This window comes from Nomascus leucogenys, chromosome 16 (genome assembly GCF_006542625.1).
Source record: "Nomascus leucogenys isolate Asia chromosome 16, Asia_NLE_v1, whole genome shotgun sequence".
Classification (NCBI taxonomy): Eukaryota; Metazoa; Chordata; class Mammalia; order Primates; family Hylobatidae; genus Nomascus; species Nomascus leucogenys.
Genome location: NC_044396.1, coordinates 92,336,778 through 92,357,307, shown reverse-complemented (window position 1 = coordinate 92,357,307; position 20,530 = coordinate 92,336,778). Strand labels below are relative to the sequence as shown.

The window sequence follows — 20,530 nt, the reverse complement described above, 5'->3', positions numbered from 1 at the left end:
CACGTTTCTTTCAAAAGCTTTTTACTTTCTCTCTGTGCTTCAGCTTTCTGAGGAAGAGAAAATTCAGCGCTACAGCATCCTCTCCGAGCTCTATGAGCTGATCGGCTTCCATCGCAAGTCTGCGTTCTTCAAGCGCGTGGCCGCCATGCAGTGCGTGGCCCCGAGCATTGCGGAGCCTGGGTGGAGGGCCTGCTACAAACTCCTCCTGGAAACGCTCCCCGGCTACAGTCTGTCGCTGGATCCCAAAGATTTCAGCAGAGGTACTGGAGTCCCCTTGCTTGCCCTAGGTGTTGCTTTCTGTCGGATGGTCACATGCTGTTTCAGCCCCTGTCCTGAGTGGCAGACATCGTGGTTGGTGCTGGTGGCTCCAGAATGACTAGATCCCTGCCCTGGAGTTGGGTGCCTGCTCTAATCAGATTATAGGAAAAAGTACTGGTGCTTTGCCTTCGGGCTCAGATTCTTGAATCTTTATCAGCGGGAGTCAGAAATTGCCTTTGAGTTCATTGGCATGGTGTGTCATCATCAGTCAAACACTGGAAACACCTAATGAATTTTACTCATGAGATTTAGTTATGTTAGCACAAATCAATGAACCCAGAATAAATATCCTTGGGTATATGTGTATACCTGAGCTATGCATTCAGCAATAAATTCTTATTCTGAAATATTAATGCAGGGTAATATATATTAAAAATAAAGCCATCAATCTAATAACAAATAGGTACAAGGATAATGCTCAGTATTAGACAAAGTCTGATTAAAAGGAGAAAAAAGCATTTTTGGGGGCCAGGCACGGTGGCTGACTCCTGTAATCCCCAGCACTTTGGGAGACCAGGGTGGGTGGATCACTTGAGGTCAGGAGTTCATGACCAGCCTGGCCAACATGGTGAAACGCTGTCTCTACCAAAAAACAAAAATTAGCTGGGCGTGGTGGCACGTGCTTGTAGTCCCAACTACTCGGGAGGCTGAGGCAAGAGAATTACTTGAACCTGGGAGGCGGAGGTTGCAATGAGCTGGGATTGCGCTACTACACTCCAGCCTGGGAGGCAGAGAAAGACCTTATCTCAAACAAAACAAAACAAAACAAAAAAACAAAGAAACAAACATTTTTGAGGGGTTACTTTTAGATAGGAAACATACAGCACTTTTTCTTCAGTTCAAGCCTACAGCTAGTGAAGGTATAGGCTTCTAGACAGGAAAGAACTGTGATGTCATCTAGGTTAATTTCCCACCAGGGCAAAAATGGGTTCTTCGGCATCCTTTTTTTTTTTTTTTTTCTTTTTTTTCCTGAGACAGAGTTTCACTCTTGTTGCCCAGGCTAGAGTGCAATGGCACGATCTTGGCTCACTGCAGCCTCCACCTCCTGGGTTCAAGTGATTCTCCTGCCTCAGCATCCTGAGAAGCTGGGATTACAGGCACGTGCCACCACGCCTAGCTAATTTTTGTATTTTTAGTAGAGACGAGGTTTCACCATGTTGGCCAGGCTGGTCTCAAACTCCTGACCTCAGGTGATCCGCCCACCTTGGCCTCCCAAAGTGCTGGGATTACAGGCATGAAACACCATGCCTGGCCTCTTCAGTATCTTTTTTATGTGGTCATGTCCATCCATTTCACTGGCCTCTGCTGACTGGAGGTGCTCATGGCTTTATGATGAATCCAGTTCCACTTTTGGATAATTCTGATAGTTGGGGATCTCCCCAGCGTTGAATTAAAAATTACGTTTCTCCTTACTTTCACCTGCTAGAATATCTGAAGACATATCTACTGGACTTTTTTGTACCTTGATTCAACAGGTAATTCATTATACTCCTGCCTCCATGCCATGCAGTGTGTTGGGTGAGTGATGTGATGGCAAAGGAGACAGTTTCTGCCCTCTACGATGGAAATAAACAGGTGCCTCTCACATGTGACAGCTTCCTGGTGTTTGCACAGAGCTCTCAGGTCCTTCCAGAGCCTGCTTCTAACTTACATGTCTATGGTTGCTGTGACAGTCACTCCTAAGTCACACTCCCCAGACTTCTTACTGTTCAACCATCTTCCCAAGGCAACACTTACATTTGATAGAACCTCAAATCCGATTCTCAGGATGCATTCTGATTAGCTTCGAGCAGGGGTCAGCAAATGTTCTCTGTAAAGGGCCAGACAGTAAATATTTTAGGCTTTATGGGCCACACGGTCTGTGCGGAAATGACTCGACCCTGCTGTTGTGGTGTGAAAGCAGCCATGGACAGCACGTAAACCATGAAACTGTGTTAACATTAGTACATGGTGGCCAGATTTGGCATGGCAGCTATACTTTGCGAAATCCCTGGCTGAGAACACTGTGATATTTGGAATCATTTATTTATTTTTATTTTTTAGAGATGAGGTCTCGCTGTGTTGCCCAGGCTGGCCTCAAACTCTTGGGCTGAAGCGATCCTCCTGCCTCGTTTAAAAGGAGGGCACTGGGTTTGGAAGAGAAAACACGGACTGAGTGAGTAATATAGCAGGAGGAGAGTCAGGCGGGCAGTGAAGGGGAGTGAAGGGAGGCTGGGATGGAGTATACGCAGCACTTTAGCCACTTATTTCTCTTCAGGGAAGAGAACTAGACCTGGGGGTGCTTTTGCAGTCTGGGGAGGGCACTTCTGCTCTGGACTGCTGTGGTCTGGCCTGAAGCTATGCCAGGAAGAGCTGAGGCCCTACGTGAAGCAGATGTGTTCAGGGTTGAAAATCCCCCAAGTCCCATCAAGTTCCCCATATAAATCCCCAATTTTTGTGGGTTTTTGTCTTTAGAGCCTAAGATATCCTGCCTCTGGAGCCACAGGGGCAGGCAGAGCGCTGCTGACTTCTCTGGGCAAGTGATAAAAGCCTGTCATGCTGTCCGCTCGGGTGAGATGGCTGAGATCTGGCAGGGAGTTTGGCATTTTGTGTGTTCACCCTCAACATGTGAATGGTGTCCAGCATAAAGCAAGAACCAAGACGTCCCTGCAGAATAGAATAGTTGCTGGAGAGCCTGCTGGAGAGGGTCCTGAACTCTGCTCTTGACCTCTTGCACTCAGTATCATCACCAACGGCTAAGACAAAAGCAAGGGATAAAATCCAGGTTCAAAGTGAACTCCACTAACAGTATGAGTCCAATCATCAGCACATCCAGCACAGACAGATGTCAAGTCCCATGTTTAAAGAAACCCCAAAAACCATGACGGGGTGCAGAATAGAGGAGACCTGGCGAGGTCATACACAAAGATGGATAAGGTGTGCTCTGAGATGAGGTTCATGATAGTTTTTTTTCACCTGCCCTTCCTTTCTCTAATTTCTTTTTCCTCTGTGTTCCCCGGAGGGATGGGATGGAACCTGTCTCCCCAGCCCTTATTTCATGATTGGCACCTTTAGATGGACCATGAGGATGTGTGAATTGAGGCTGATGACCCACTTACCTCCTGCCCTTGCAGACACACAGACTTCACCACTGTCAGCACCCCCTACCAGGGTGGTACATTTGTTGCAATTGATGAACCTATGTTGACACATCATCATCACCCAAAGTTCGTAGTTTACATTAGGGTTCACTCTTGGTGGTGTACATTCTGTGGGTTTTGACAAATGTGTAGTGATGAGTATCCACCATTATGATATCATACACAGAAGTTTCCCTGCCCTGAAAATCCTTTGTGCTCTGTCTCCTCATCCCTCCCTCCTGTTACCTTCTGGCAACCACTGACCCTTTTACTGTCTCCATAGTTTTGCCTTTCCCAGAATGTCATATAGTTGGAATCATACAGTATGTAGCCTTTTCAAATTGGCTTCTTTCTCTTAGTAATATATATTTAAGTTTCCTTCATGTCTTTTCTCAGCTTGATAGCTCATTACTTTATAGTGCTGAATAATATTCTACTATCAGAATATGTCACAGTTATTTATACATTCACCTAATGAATCTTGGTTGACAACTTGGTTGCTTGCAAGTTTTGGCACTTGTAAAGCAGCCATAAACATTTGTGTGCAAGTTTTTGTGTGGATATAAGTTTTCAGCTCATTTGAGTAAATATCAAGGAGCATGGTTCCCGGATGATATGGTAAAAATATGTTTACTTTTGTAAGAACCCGCCAAACTGTCTTCCAAAGTGGCTGAACCATTTTGCATCCCCTTCAGCATTGAATGACAGTTCCTGTTGCTCCACATCCTTGCCAGCATTTGGGGTTGTCAGTGTTAGATTTTGGCCATTCTAATAGGTGTGTAGTGGTATCTCGCTGCTTTACTTTGCAATTGCCTGATGACATATGATGTTGAGCATTTTTCTTATGCTTATTTTCCATCTGGATACCTTCTTTGGTGAAATGTCTGTTCAGATCTTTTGCCCCCTTTTTAATTGGGCTGTTTGTTTCCTTGCTGTTGACTTTAAGAGTTTTTTTATATGATTTGGATGACAGTCCTTTATCAGTTGTGTCTTTTGCAAATATTTTTTCCCAGTCTGTGTCTCGTTTTCTCATTCTCTTGATATGTCTTTTGCAGAGCAGAAGTTTTAGATTTTAATGAAGTCTAGCTTATCAATTCTTTCTTTGATGGGTTATACCTTGGGTGTTATATCTAAAGAGTCATTAGTATACCTAAGGTCACCTAGATTTTCTCTTGTGTTAACTTCTGGGAGGTTTGTATTTTCTCATCCTGCATTTGGGTTTATGATCTGTTTTGAGTGTTTTTTGTGAAGAGTGTGAGGTCTGTGTCTAGAGTTATTTTTTTGCTTGTGGATGTCCAGTTATTTCAGCACCATTTATTGAAAAGACTGTCTTTGCTCCATTGATTGCCTTTGCTGCTTTGTCAAAGACAGTTGACTATACTCATGAGGTTCTATTTCTGGGCTGTCTCTTCTGCTCCATTGACCTATTTGTCTGTTCTTTCACCATTACCACACTGTCTTGAGTACTATAGTTTTATGGTAAGCCTCGAGATTAGGGATATTTTTATTTATTAAAAAATTTTATAATAGAATGATTTATATTTCTTTAAATCATTCTATTATAAAGACACATGGATGGGTATGTTCATTGCAGGATTATTCACAATAGCAAAGACATGGAATCAATCTCAATGCCCATCAGTGATAGACTGGATAAAAAAAATGTGCTACATATACACCGTGGAATATTATGCAGCCATAAAAAATGAGGTCATGTTCTTTGCAGGGATATGGATGGAGCTGGAGGCAATTATTCATACCAAACTAATGCAGGAACAGAAAACCAAATACCACATGTTCTCACTTATAAGTGGGAGCTGAATTATGAGAACACATGGCCACGTAGAGGGGAATAACATACACTGGGGCCTTTTGGAGGGTGGAGGGTAGAAGGAGGGAGAAGATCAGGAAAAATAACTAATGGGTACTAGGCTTAATACCTGGGTCACAAACTAATCTGTACAATAAACCCCTACGACACACATTTACCAGTGTAACAAACCTTCACTTGTACCCCTGAACTTAAAATAAAAGTTGAAATAAATTGTCCTTATTAGATGTTACAAAAAATTGATTGTTCACAAAAGGTGATTGTTCCCATTTTCTTCGCTGTTTCTTGGTATTTTAGGTGACATACCCGGAGCAGCTGCTGTGCTGGGCAGGGTTGCCGTGCAGTTGCGGCCTGTGCGGGGTTCTGGGCCGTGCTTGCCAGCCATCTGTGGCTCAGAGCTGGGTGCATTCAGATGAAGGGGTGCTCTTGTCTCCCGTAGGGACCTTCTGGGCATGCCTTGCTAAGCCTGGTGCCTGCAGGCTGCGTTTGCCTATGGGGCATCTCTTTCTAATCCACGCCAGGGCTAGCCGTGGCCTCATGGTAAATGGTTTCACATGCATAACCTCATTTCTTACAGCCTGGTGAGTGGAGACTGCGCGTTCCACGTGCCATGTGAGGGACCAGGGCAGGCAGAGCGCAGTGTTACTCCTGAGGCCGCACAGCTGGTGAGAGCACAGGACGCCATTACTGACCAGCTGTGCGATGCTGGCCATGTCCCTGAGTCCTGTGTGCCCACTTTCTCATCTGTAAGTGGGGCAGTAGTTTACACTTGTTTACTGGTGGAGGTTGTAAGGATTGAATTGGTGAGTCCTTGTGAGGTGCTTTGGACAGTGCTCAGCAAATGTTAGCGGCTGTTAGTCAAATGAGATCTTTGGTCAGGTCTAGTATGCTTCCCATAGCATCCCCTGAGGCCAGCGTGAATGGGGTTTGCAAGGCCTGTCCCTCCCCGGCTCCCCCAGAAAGAGTGCGTGTTGCTGGGGCAGGCCCTCCCTGGCCTTTGGTTGCAGATGAGGGTCAGGGAGGGGCCTGCCCTAGCAACACAGTTAATTTTGGACAAAATAACTGGACAGCCCTAAAACTTGTAGGATTTACATTTTAAAAGGCTAAGAGTGGCCAGGTGTGGTGGCTCATGCCTGTAATCCCAGCACTTTGGGAGGTCGAGATGGGTGGATCACTTGAGGTCAGGAGTTCGAGACCAGCCTGGCCAACACGACGAAACCCCGTCTGTACTAAAAAAATACAAATTAGCCAGGTGTAGTGGCGCATGCCTGTAATCCTAGCTACCCAGGAGGCTGAGGCAGGAGAATCGCTTGAACCTGGGAGGTGGAAGGGTTTCAGTGAGCCGAGAATGCACCACTGCACTCCAGCCTGGGGGACAGAGCGAGACTCCATCTTGAAAAAAAAAAATGCTAAGAGTTACTGGTGGAGGAGGAGAGATTAGACCCCAGAGTCTCAGCAGGGGAGAGTTGGGTGTCTAAGCTCATTTAGGCTGGATTCTGGAGAAATTTAATGGGGAAGGAGTAGTGTTTAGGAAGAAGAAAGTTTTTAAAGCAATCACAGTATTGCCTTGTAGAGTGATGAGAAAGTGTATTTTAATAGATTTCTGTGTGCACTTGTGAATGGAATCCCCATTTGCTGTGCTTTTGAGAGACTTCAGGCAAGATTTAAATTGCTTTTCGGTTCCTTTTTTTTTTTTTTTTTTTTGCATCCTTTGAATATAACTCCAGGCTGGTTTCAGGGTAAACGCAAGCCTCCTGTGCTCTATGCAAGTTATCTTAGGAGTGGTCTTCATTTTCTTTTTTTCCTGTCCTGGGGCCAGTTATCTATAACATTTAAGACTGCATCAGTCTGAGGTCTTCTGATGCCTCTTGCCTCCTTCGGGGACATTCTTCCCTGTTCTTTCTGCCTCACTCCCAGTCATCCTCAGGTCACAGCTGGATGCCATTTCTTCAGAGAGGTCCTCAGTGGTCCTTTCAGCCTTAAGTGGAACTGTTTTATTTTTCTCTTTCATTGAATGCCGTTATTTTTCTCTTTTCATTGAATTCTGTTGTTCTTCCTTATAACACTTCTCATGATTTGTAAGTACATTTGAAACATGTTTGGGACCAGGTGCAGTGGCTGACATCTGTAATCCCAGCACTTTGGGAGGCTGAGGCAGGTGGGTCACCTGAGGTCAGGAGTTCGAGACAAGCCTGGCCAATATGGTGAAACCCCGTCTCTACTAAAAATTCAAAAATTAGCCAGGCATGGTGGTACGTGCCTGTAATCCCAGCTACTCGGGAGGCTGAGGCAGGAGAATTGCTTGAACCTGGGAGGCGGAAGTTGCAGTGAACCAAGATCATGGCCTTGCACTCCTGCCTGGGCAACAAGAGTGACACTCCATCTAAAAAAAAAAAAAACAAAAGACGTTTGTGTCAGGAGGAGACATTTTCCATTATTTTGTGAAAGAGGCTAGAGAAAGAAGGTGACTGGCTGAGATTAAAAATGATAAATGTCAGCTGGCTGTATGTTTAACAAAACACAAAAGTCACTTTAAACCCCATCTCCACTGTGGCTCTGGACTGCTTTAAACATCTCCCAGAGAATTTAATGGAAATCTACTAACACCCTGTACCTGTAAATAAAAGGCAAATTGTCTGTACTCTCAGGTCCCAAAATGTATATTCTTTTTCTTGAAATGAACATTTGCACTAGCTGGTTATAAACAGTTGAGGAAGGAACACTGATGTGTGCTGTGTGTATTTGCCGGCTTAAGGGCACTTAGTATCATTTAAATCTTGTGTGGCTGTATATGAAGATTTTTGATCATGCCTTTTGCTCAAGCCTTTTCCTGGACGAGGGATTAAATTTTGCCCAGGAACTCTTATGAAAGAAAGAGGCTGCTAAGGCAGATGGATTTGCTAAAAGGCAATAGTTCATATATAAAATAAACCTCCAAATTGGTGAACTTTTTGATTACAAGAGTATTGAAAATTTTATCACTGGGTCATATGCTACAAATCTGTCTTCAGAAAAATAATTCACATTTTATAGGGAGAGCACTTTGAGCCACACAGAAATTATGACTTGTACACTATTTACTGTTAAGAAAATTTGTACTCGGTCTTACTCATAATCACCCGTGGTAGAAACTGGATCATTATCTATTTTTAAAAGAATCAGCAAAGTGATATTTGCCCAATTCTTATGTGAGAAAACCTTCTAGATATGGTAGTGCTGAGATTAGTTAAATTGGGTCTTTCTGAATTCATGGCTACGTTAGTCATGACATTGATTTCAGCTTCATAATCTTTAAAAAAATCTCTTCTTCATTTTGGCATTTGGCCTTGGCTTCTTTTGACAATGTGGAATATTGCAGGGACTCGTCTTTCTCTCCTTTCCTGCAGTTGTATGAGAAGTACTACCATTTTATATTCCAAAAGATGTCGGGAAGATAAACTACTAAGATATAAAGTAGTTGTTTATTTTTTATTTTTTATTTTTTTAAGCGTGTGTATGGTCAGCTCCAAGGATTTCAATGAGAAGTTATGAAGAAATACTTTAAATATATACAAATTAGAGAGGATAGAATAGAATATTGAGTCCATTGCCCAGATTAAATCATTATCAAGATTTGACCACATTGGCTTTATTTTTACTTTATTCATTTTTTTGTTGAAGTTTTTAAAGCAGATCCCAGAAACCACATCACTGTACTCCTTCATAGCTGTATGCACGTGCACAACATGGGAGGGTTTCCTTTCACCAGCCTTGCGTCTTGATCCACGTGCGTGTTAAGTACCAACTTTGTTATCAGGCACCCTGCCAGGCATTAAGGACGCTTGAATGGATAAGACACAAACCTGCCTCCCAAGGAAATTAAGGATTGATGAGAGAAACAAAGACATGAGATTACAGGTGCCTTATGGTACCTGCCAGATAACTCCTATGGGCTGAAATTTGTGCAAAATACAGTGGAAATACAGAAGAGGGACTGGTCAGCTGTGCAGGGCAGGGTGCTGAGGGAAGAGGTCAGGAAGGGCTGTGAGCGGCGGAACCCTTGGAGCAATGCCTTCAAATATCAGTGGGCAAACAGAGAAAGGTTAGGATAGAAGGAAGGGCCCCTGCTATTTGCGCTGGGGAGGAGGCATCCCTTCTTGTTCTGTTTGCTCGCCAGTCAGCCTCAGCTGAGCGCCCAGTCTCATGTCAGGCCCTGTCCTGGGGATACAATAGTAAGTAACACACGGTCTTCAGGTACAGGAAGTCATACCTGAATGGGGGATTTTGACACACAAGCAGGTAATTTTACTTAATAAAGAACCTCAATAGGGATTTAAAAAAATGGAGGACTCATTCTTAGTGAAACAGTGGAACAGGTTGGATCATTAATCATGTCACAGCTAGAGTCAAAGGTTGACCTGTGTGTTAACCACATTATATTCATTGAATAATAATATTAATAGCAACTAGCATTTATTGAGAACTTATGATAAATAAACTGCTGAAGTGCTTTAAATGGGTTATTGCACTTAAGCCTCACAACTTTAACTTGTACTCCGACTGCTGTCTCCGTTTTACAGTTTGGCGTGGCCCCTTTCTCATCAAGGGTTCACCCCAGAGGTCACCTCCTTGCCCACCTGCCCTGGCTGACGCAGTGTCTCTCAGCCCCATCAGCCCTCATTATTACTGTTTGTGTTCATCCCAGCATCCACCAGCATGCTGTTTCCCAGGGCTGAGGCCTGACTCTTCCCACAAGAGTGTCAATGGCACGAGAACCTGCCCCGCACAGTATTGTGTTCTCGGTAAACACTTGTTAACCAACTGACTGTCGTGAGCTATTATGGACTTTCAGTGCGTGGCAGTTTTGTCGGAGTTTGAATGCGCCTTTATGTGTTTTTTCATGGTCTAAGTTTTGGATCAGCTGGAGCAGTGATTAGCCAGTCTGTGTGGTTGGTTATCAGAGCCATTGACAGGGTGTGTGTTAACACAGATTGGCTGGGAGCAATGGCTCATACCTGTAATCCCAGCACTTTGGGAGGCCAAGGTGGGAGGATCGCTGTAGGCCAGGAGTTCAAGACCAGCCTGGGCAACATGGGGAGAGCCTGTCTCTACAGGAAAAAAAAAATTAGCTGGGCATGGCAGTGTGTACCTGTAGTCCCAGCTACGCAGGAGGCTGAAATGGGAGGATTGATTGCTTGAGCCCAGGAGGTCCAGCTGCAGTAAGCTGTGATTGCACCACCACACTCCAGCCTAGATGACAGAGAAAGACCCCTTCTCTTTAAAAAAGAGAAACTTTTTAACTGTCTTTGCATCCAGATTTCTCCGTCTTTAATTCAAAGATGCTAAACTGTTTTGGAGTGAGCAGCTGTAGAATTTAACTTTTTTTTTTCTAATTTAGCTATCTACTTTTCTTCATTTTTCTTATATTTTAGAGAAATATTTTTCATTTAATGTTCTTGGTTGTTGATAATGAAGGCTCTTCAAATATGAGTATTTTCTTAGAGAAAAAGTATGTCTCTAACTCATATATGAAATCCATCTTTTGTTCTAAGCTTATTATTTCGAAGCAGGCTATTTTTGAAATCAAATCATGTCTTTGCAGAAGAGAGAAGCTCTAGTATAATGCCTGTTTTTGCTGTATGAAAACCATGCCAACTTTAAAGTCCTTTTCCAGGGTCATTAAAAGCAGAGGAAATATTTTTTGTTGCTCTTGGAGTTTGATGGTTGAGGCATTTGTCTTCAAATTGCCAAGTTTTACAACTTAGATTAACTGTATTTCCTGCACCCTCTCCAAGCACTTTTGTGATGTTTTGTAACTTCCATCGCAGGCACGCACAGAGGCTGGGCTGCGGTCCAGATGCGTTTGCTCCATGAATTGGTCTACGCCTCCCGAAGGATGGGGAACCCTGCCCTCTCTGTCAGACACCTGTCCTTCCTTCTACAGACCATGCTGGACTTCTTGTCGGATCAGGGTGAGTGAGCTCAAACCACGATTTTTTTTTCAAGGAACTGTGAATGAGAGCACTTTAGATGCTGGTTCATGTAAACCCTGGGCTTGGGTTTCAGCGGGTGGAAGATGCTGCCCAGCTCCTCGTTGGTGACAAAGTCCCTGCCCCATGCCTTGGCTCCCTCCTTCCACACTCACTTCTCTGGGACACCTGTGCCACCTCCTCCCGCCTTCACGCCATCTCCTCCTGCTCCTTGGCCGCCACACTCCACGGCTTTTCCCTCTGCCTCTCAGGCTTCTTTTCAGCCTCCTGTGTTGCCTCCCATTTCCTTCGCCTGCCTTTTATAAAACATAAATGTCAAAGCATAACATTTACATAGAGGAATGCACGACTCATAGGAATGTGGCTCAGTGAATTCTCACCAAGTGGCCACCGCTGTAATCAACACCCAGATCAGAGACGGGCATGAACAGAACCCAGGGCCCCTCGTGCCCCTTCGAGTCACTGGGTAACTCCATCTCCCCTTCCAGAACCAAAGATGAGGTTTGCGTGTGTTGGCTGTCATGGGGCCACACGGTGTCTCTGCCCCTGTTTCAAGGTTGCCTTTTTCCCAGGCTCCTTTCTCGGCCTTCATCTTCTCTTCTTACGCTGCTCCTCGGTGCTATCTGCTTTTTGAGTTTCAGTCATGACCTGCTTCCCTACGTGCTTGGGGCTCAGCCGCCCCAAACCTGCCTTCCTCCACGTACCCCTGGCCCTGGCCCAGTGTGTGGTGCCAGCTGGGTTCTTAGGGAAGTGCTGTCTGCTGGGGAGACTGATGTGTGCAGTGTATTGGGAGGTACTCACGGGATCAGCCCCGTGGAAGGAAAGAGATGGAGGCGAGACTGGACAGTGGGAGAAGCTGGGCCTCAGTGCTATACGGTCACAGGCCTCAGCCACATGGGGAGCCCTGCACTGCTGTGGCCTGCAGACGTGTCCTATGTTGTTCTGAGGGGGCCGGGCCTTTCTCCTCCCTCACTGACCAGCAGTTGGATGCAGGCTACCCTGGGTGATGTGGTTCTCTTCAGCAAGGAGACAAGGCTTCTGCTGACCCAGCAGGGCCTGTGCAGCTGGGAAGCTGTCGGAGAGGTCTCTGGCGATAGGAGGGCTGGGGCTTCCTGTCCCCGTGCCAGGCCCTGGGTGCTCACCGCTCCCAGGAAAGGGTAGGGTCTTGATGAAGGGCTCACTCCCGTCAAGGACAGCTTCTGGGGAGGCAGCACTCTCCCCAGGGGAACGGGCCTCTCCTCCCTGCAGGCTGTCTGGGCGGCCTATTACTGCCCCTTGCAGTGCTGCGCCGTCACTGCTGCTGTCCAGGCGGCGACCCCACTCCCTCAGTCTCCTGTCCTGGCACCTCCCAAATTTCGTGCTTCTCTGTTTTCACATTTCTAAAAGCAGTACATCTTTCTCCCCAGCCCTCCACCCACTGCCTTCCCCTGGCTGTTCTCTGTCTGTCTTTGAGCAGGCTCTGGCTCCAGGGTAACGTGGGGTGTGCATCTCTGAGGGTGGCTGTGAGGTTTAAATGCACTAATTCTGGCCGGGTGTGGTAGCTCATTCCTGTAATCCGATCTCTTTGGGAGGCCCAGGCGGGCGGATCACCTGAGGTCAGGAAATCGAGACCAGCCCGGCCAACGTGGTGAAACCCCGTATCTACTAAAAATACAAAAAATTAGCCAGGCGTGGTGGCAGGCCCCTGTAATCCCAGCTACTCAGGAGGCTGAGGCAGGAGAATAACTTGAACCCAGGAGTGGAGCTTGCAATGAGCCAGTGTTGCGCCATTGCACTCCAGCCTGGGCGACAAGAGTGAAATTCTGTCTCAAAAAAAAAAAAGAAAGAAGCCCAGTATACATTAAGCAGTCCTCATAAAGCCCATCTTCTCGCTGCACCTGTTGAAACGCTAGCATTCTTTAAAGGAAACATTGGTTTCTCTATAGTGATTTCCATGGCCATCTCTAAGAGAAAGGAATTCTCCTTTCGTGAACCCCTGTGGTTCTTTATTGCCAAGGTTCTGAAGGCACACACAACTTATTGTGGCCGTTTGCATCCTCCTATGGAGTAGCTGTTGTTTTCTATTGAGGACTTCTGGTGACCCAAGTGAATCTCTGCTCTGACCGGGGCCCCTGCAACAGCCGTGCAGCTCCTTTTCTGCGTGTATTGTGTTGCCGTTGCTTTTGGGGCTGCATTTGAGCTGCGCTTTTCTTGGTTGTGCCTGCAGAGTGAGCAGGTGGCCAGCAGGGCCACTGTGGAAGCTGGCTCCATGGCCCATTTGCACTCTGGCGTTTCGGTGACGGGAGGGAGCAGCAGGTCAAGGCAGAGCTCCTAGAGCCACCCGTGTCTCCTGCTGGGGAGGCTGTGGCTCAGTGGCGGCTTGGGCAGTGGTCCGGTGTTACCTGCTCTAGTGAACGTTTGCTCTCCCCAGCCCCTGGGAGTGCTGCCCACCTCCCCCACTCCCCTGGGATTTCCTGAGCCTCCCCGTGATCCAGCAACTCTAAGGAGGCAGTGCCTGGACTCTGTTTATGCAGAGGCTTAGAATCTCGGCTGCCATCCCTGACCCATGGCATGTCCCTCTGCCTCTGTAGCCAGGACTTTATTCTCTCCTGGTGGCAGTGTCCCCACACACCTCACCTCAATAAGCACAGTCCCCACGGTTGGTGAGTTGTGGTGACATGGCCCTGAGCCCTTCGCCTAAGCCGACAGTGTCACTTCTTCGCCTGCTGTGTCTGCTGCATCTTGAACTTCTTCAGCACACACCTTCCTTCCCATAGCAGGGCTGGTACACCTCCCCGTCCCCACACCCTGCCCCTTCCCCATGTGACTCCTCTTGGGCCTGGCCTCCTGTTGAAAGCCTTCACAAGTCCCTAGCTAGACCAGGGACTCTGGGCCTCTGCTCTCTTCCTTCCTGCACTTAACCGGTCATCAGTTGCGTATTTAGTTGGTCCATGCTTGTCTCCCTCCATGGGAGAAGACCTCATTCTGCCTGCTGTCTACCTGGAGCTGGACCCGGCAAAGACTAGATGCCAAGCGCATGGCTGCTGAGGTGTGAGTGATGTTGTCACAGCCCTTGCCTTCATCGTGATTGCTTATGGGAAGGTTGATTATGACTTGGGTCCTCAGACATTTTTCAAAAGCACATTCTTGGCCAGGCATGGTGGCTCACTCCTGTAATCCCAGCACTTTGGGAGGGTGAGACGGGCAGATCACCTGAGGTCAGGAGTTCGACACTAGCCTGGCCAACATGGTGAAACCCCATCTCTACTAAAAATACAAAAATTAACCGGGGCAAGGTGGCGCATGCCTGTAATCCCAGCTACTTGGGAGGCTGAGGCAGGAGAATCGCTTGCACCCACGAGGTGGAGGTTGCAGTGAACCGAGATCATGCCACTGCACCCCAGCCTGGGTGAGACTCCAGCTCAAAAAAAAAAAAAAGCACATTCTTTTTACAATGAACACATATGTGTTTGTACACTGTATGTATGTGTATACGTATGCTGCATCCTGTTTTTCTGTTGGAGTTTGTATTTCTCAAGGGCATGGGCCATATCTTCCCCTCTGGGTGCCCTGCGGTTTCCATGGGACATGGTGAGATGACTGAGCATGTATGCAGGATAAATAATTGGAGTGACCCATTCCACTCTTCTGTGTCAGGCTGATGAGCCGACCGTCTCCACTCTAGACATGTGAGGCCTTGTCTTATTTTGATGACAGCACTGAGAAGTAGATTGCGTTTCCCAGCCCCACGTGCTCAGAGGTTGATGTTTGCACGTGTGTCCATGAAATGGCCGCCGGGAAGAACAGAGAGTGGATGAGCACATAGGGCTGTCTGTTAATTGCTCTGTTGCTGTGTTTCTTTTTTTGTTAATAGCATTCATGTATTGTTGATGAGCATCCCCGTGCCTGGGAGTGGTGGTGGGTGTGTGCCTGCCTATCTCCCCTGCCCCTCCTGTCCAGAACTCAGAGTCAGCATTCTTTTCCAGGTGGCAAAGAAAACCTCTACAGGAAAATACAGCGAGGGTTCTCGATGCCTTAACCTCTGCCTTCCCCACCCTTTTTTCTTATCCTGTTTATATTTTTAAGCTTTGTTCACTTCTAAGCCTATCATGTGATTGTCGTACCTTTTCCTCATGTGATCTTTCAAAAAGGGTGATCCGTATGCTATATTTTTGTGTAACTAGACATTTTATAACAGGTCGCATTGGAGGCTCTTTTAATATATGTGTGTAAAATACGTAAATGTGAACTCTTATTGAAACGACATGTTTAACCGTAGCCTATGGTCTTTACCAGCCCTAAGTGAGGACGGAGGCTTCAAGTTGGATGTGGCTCGCCCATTAGACTGCCTGTCTCCCTCACGTGGTCATGACTGGCCATTGCTTTTACAGCCAGAGCCCTTAGTTAATTCCCCCCCATGCTGTGATCTCTCTTCGGTGTATCTTCTCCACGCTGGAATCCTGAAGACAGTTTCTTTTTTTTTTTTTCTTTTTCTCTTTTTAAGATCTACCAAAAATACTGGAGGAGAATATATGTTTAAAATCTGAGTTTGAATTAGTCATGGTAGGAAGTTTTCTCCATGGTATTTGTAGAGTGAGTTAGGAGAGATTCATCATCTCAGTTTGGATGACTGACAAAGCTGCAACCAGACTCAGCTAGATTTCAGATCAGGCGGTTGATGGGAAAAGAGAGGAGGAGCTGTGATCATGATGTACTTCTAAGGTCTGCTTTCTTTTGGTGGATTGTTGGTTCCCAGTGAGAAAACAGAGAACGAAATCACTATGCTTCCATATGGGCTGTGTTTCCATTAGATATAAATTGCATTTGATTTTTGATGAAAAGGCAGCATAACCCTCTAGAGGTGTCAGGTGCCCCTTGTCCTGGGAAGGGGACGCACACTGTGATTGATGGGGTCCTGGCTGTATGTTTTTAGGTGACAGGAAAATTTGTTTATCCATGTAATGCTGATAGTGTCTTATGGTTATTTAAAGTCATATTAATTAGTGATTTAAAGACACTTAGTTTAAAAGGAGAAGAACTTGGGACACTTGATACTGTTGAGCAAATAACAGTCTCTTGAAAGACCTTTATATAATGATATTTGGTTAATTGGAGTCATCTGAGAAAAGGACAAAAGTCAGGAGGTCTGAGAGGTTCTTTCCACTCACCTCATTCTCTAATTACTGTAACCTCCGATCAATAATTACATCCTCCCCAGCCTCCATTTTCTCGTTTGGACAGCTGGGCTGTGCAGGGCTAGGTGGCAGTTTGTTATTTTTAATGATAGATACTATAATTTATTGGATGGCCTTTTTTTCTGAAGAGCTCATGGTGCCATTCACAGACTTGATAACTAACATTTCTAAATTTTGCTGCATTGAAATAAAGTATGGAATAGAAGAGCAGCCAGGAATGGAAAAACGGGACCCCAGGGTTGAGGAGGGTCTTTCTAGCCTTCTTGTCCTTTGTGAAGCTGGACTGGTGACGTGCAGTTGAAGATAGCATCATCTGGGGACTTCTGCTCCATGTGTACCCTCCAGTATGTGCAAAAGATTTAACCTACAAGATACGTTATTAGGGTAAGTATTTACATGGAAAGGTTCTGAGTTCTCCAAAACTTTGGTCATTTTTTACAAGATGAAGTACTACCCTGATGATTTGTGGAATCTTCTTAGGAACCGTGACTGTGTTGCTTTTCTGATCGTGGGTACAGGGCCATCTTTGTTGAGGCTTCCCGTGTGTGTGGGCACAGAGCTTCCATGGCATTCCAGCAGTAGATTAATGGAGCTGTCATCCTCTGAAGGCTCATGGGTTGCGCATGCAAACCTGGTCCTGTGAACTGCACGGGAGTCTCTTAAAAGGGCAGAGGGATTCCTTCCTTTGTGAAAGGGGTAGAATGGCACATATTTGTAATTTCCAGACTCATCTTTTCCCGCTCTCACATTCACTCTGTATTTGGCCATACTAAATTGTTGACAGTTCTCCAAATACAACAGCATTGCTATTCTGCTGCCTTTGTACATGCTGTTTCCATTACTGTCACATTGTCCAGGAATTCATCCCTGCCATGACTGCAGTGCCCCCTCTGGGAGCTCCCCGTGCCCTGTGCCTGCCGCTGTCAGAGCCTCCAGCATGCTGGGCTGTGGAGGTGTTGGTCTGTTTCCCCACCCAGCAAGCCTCTAAGCTCCTCAGAGACACGAACTGTCATGCGTATCTGGAGCAGCACCTGGTACCTTACAGGTCCTTCAATGCCAGCTGAATGAATGATGTCTTCTGTCTCTTTAAACCCACCTTCTGCTATGGTAACAAATGGATATTTCTTCTAATTGGCAATTTTAAAGATCTTGCTGTGGCCTTTGATCAGGCTTTTGAGCAGAGTTTGGCAAACCGTGGCCTATGGACCAAGTCTGGCCCACTGCCTGATGTTCATCCTTGCACTGGCTGTTCCAGGATGAGTTTATAGTTACTGACACCAATTCCTGTGGAAAATAAAAAAGAAAGACTCGTGGCTTTCACATCAAATAGCTAAAAAAGGGAACAAGGGGAAAAATTAGCTAGGTCAACTGTTTCAGGGACTGAGATCAAAAGCCCCAGGTGATCGAGTAAGGTTCAACCATATGTTGGCTCTGCTACTGTGAGTGAAGTGTGGTTAAAAAAATGCATACTATATCAATACCTCCGAAAAGAAAGGGGAAAAAAAGAAAAAAATGCATACTATAAATATGTCATATTAATGCGACTGTGAAAAGACTGAGGAGTGACGGAAGGGGGGGGTGTCCCATGAGATGGGAGGGGGCCAGCGAATGAACCCGTGTTAAGGATGTGCCTTATTTCACAGCATTTCTGCTGTTGGAATGACTTTACCAGGTTAGGATGGCAGGGAGTGTGATGTTCTCATGCTAGAGTATAGATGGTTTGCATTGCATATGGTTTCCTGGGCTTGGTCTTGTTGGGATCTGAAGGCTTTTGGTTTGCCTGTTCTACTGTAGTCCAGTGTCTTTCTGGAGGCCTCTGGGTAGATGGTGTTTTCTCGAAAACCCTCTCTGTGCCTTGGTTTTTGCATCTGCCTTGTGGGATTGTTCTAAGGATTGGAGGTGACACACCTGAAGTGCCTAACAATGTCTGCTGCCAAGAAGTGCTTAGTAAATATCATAAGATGGCACTGTTTTCCTTCTGGGGGACCTGGATCAGACGTTAGTGGTTCTTTTGCTCAAGGTTACCTTGAGAAGACTCTGAGAGAGAAATAGGGAACAGCAGAATCACCCTAAAGGGCTGTCAGATGTGGATGTGACTCTTTTCCAAGATGTGCTGCTGTTATAATATTGTAAGTAACCATAGCACTGCTCTGACTGGCCTGGGGAAGGGGTGAGTGGGAGGTGGAAACAGAGGAAGAGGAGCAAGGGGAAGGAAAGGATGGTGCCGCCGAGAGGTGTTCTTCCAGGCAGGGAACGGCGGCCTGTGTAACCGGGGATTCAGTGCATGCTGTTTCCACTGCGTTTAATGTTCAGCCCAGTCCTAAGGTGTTGGGAGGGTGGCCTCTCCACCTCGCCACTGAAAGTGTAGATCAAGATTAGGCTGCCAGTTCCTCGTTCAGTGGAAGTAGCGCAGAATCCCAGGTCTCATAGTATCCAACACGAATCTGACTTACTGTTAGACCTTGAGGTTGTTTAAGCATCTTAAACTTCCAAAACAACTGTTGCTATGCAGTGCCTGTCTCCTCATAGCTGCTGCCATGCTTTGCCTACAAGAAACTGAAAGTCTTACTAAAATAAAAGACTTTTTTGAGAGCTAGCTCATATGCCATACAATTTATCCATCTAAAGTATATGAGAATACTCACAGGGTTGTGCAGCCACACCACAAGTGAACTACTCATCCCTGCCGTGGCGTGGATGATCCTTTAAAATGTAATGCCAAGTGAAGGAAGCCAGGCTCTGAATTCCACACACACGTTGTATGATCCCAATTATTCAAAATTACCAAAATAGACTATAGGGACAGAATGGATTAGTCTTTCTTAGGACTGGGGGAATGGGGGACTTGGTGGGGGCGATGGCTAAAGGGTACGGGGTTGAGGCGGTGAAGATATTCCAATAGTACATTGTGGTGATTGTTGCACAACTGTGTGACATCCTCAAAACCACTGAATTGCACCCTTTAATGGGCCAACTGCTACGCGAATTATATCTCAATAAAGCTGTTACAAAAGTTTTTAAGAGTCTCTAGCAGACCTCTCTGTCTCATTGGCTAGAACCGGATCATGTGGTCATGCCAGCCCACTGTAAGCGTGATGCAAAGCACAGTCACCCCTGAGTATTGGCAGGGGGCATTGGCTCCAGGCTCTCTCTTGGATACCAAAACCTAGGGATACTCAAGTCCCTGATATAAAATGGCATAGTATTTGCATGTAACTTACACACACCCTCCCGCATAGTTTGTTTATTTATTTGTATTTTTAGCAGAGATGAGGTCTCGCCATGTTGCTCAGGCTGGTCTCATCCCCCTGGACTGAAGCAGTCCTCCTGCCTCAGCCTCCCAGAGTGCTGGAATTACAGGCGTGAGCCACCGCACCCAGCCTCCTATATGGTTTAAGCCATCTCTAGATTACTTGTAACACTTCATACAAAGTAAATGCTACCTACATAAATCATTATTCTACTGCATTGTTTAGGGAAAGAAAAAAAAAAACTATACACGTTCAGCACAGATGCAACTTTTTTTCCCCAAATATTTTCAATCCTTGGTTGGTTGAATCCATGGGCGAAGTGCCATGGCTAGGAAGGGCCGAATGGATTTGGCCATCTTTGTCTCTAGGGGCAGGCAGCGTGGGGGTTGGAGGGGTGCGGCGAGAATGGCAGCACAGTCAGCCACCAGCGTGGGCCTGTGTCATCCGTTGTCGCTTCTCCTTCCTCATCCTTTACCTGACTACTCACGCGGTTGTTCCGGCCCAGCCCTGGAATCACCTTTTCTGCCATCCTCTCCTCTCTGCACCTTGGATTTGTTGAGAGGCCCAGCCAGCCTGCTTCCACTTTCTCACCCTGACTGGCTTCGTTCTGTTTAATTTGCCATCATCTCCTCTCTGGAGCCTCCTGCCCCTCTCCCTGGCTCCACTCCAGCCTCCCATTGCTTCATTCTCTGGACACCCCTCACAGTTACTGTTTAAATTGCAAATCAGATCCTGTTTTGTTGCTCCTGTAATAAAACCCAGGACTCACTGTGGCCTGCAGGTTCTGCCCCCGGCCCTGCCCTCTCTCCCATCTTGTCCTTTCTCGTCCGCTTCCGGTTCCAGTTCCTTTGGCTTCCTTAATTAATGC

At 46.3% G+C, this 20,530-nt stretch overlaps 1 protein-coding gene across 6 annotated transcripts in view; it reads left to right on the top strand.

The window, feature by feature from the left end:
* TRAPPC9 (trafficking protein particle complex 9) overlaps positions 1-20,530 on the top strand; it is a 724,494-nt gene that overhangs the window by 86,900 nt on the left and 617,064 nt on the right. For all 6 annotated transcript variants that reach the window (XM_030795379.1, XM_030795381.1, XM_030795380.1 and 3 more), the window contains 2 exons: positions 44-260; positions 11,076-11,219. In XM_030795379.1, the coding sequence (XP_030651239.1) occupies positions 44-260; positions 11,076-11,219 (361 nt within the window). The remainder of the gene's footprint in view (positions 1-43; positions 261-11,075; positions 11,220-20,530) is intronic.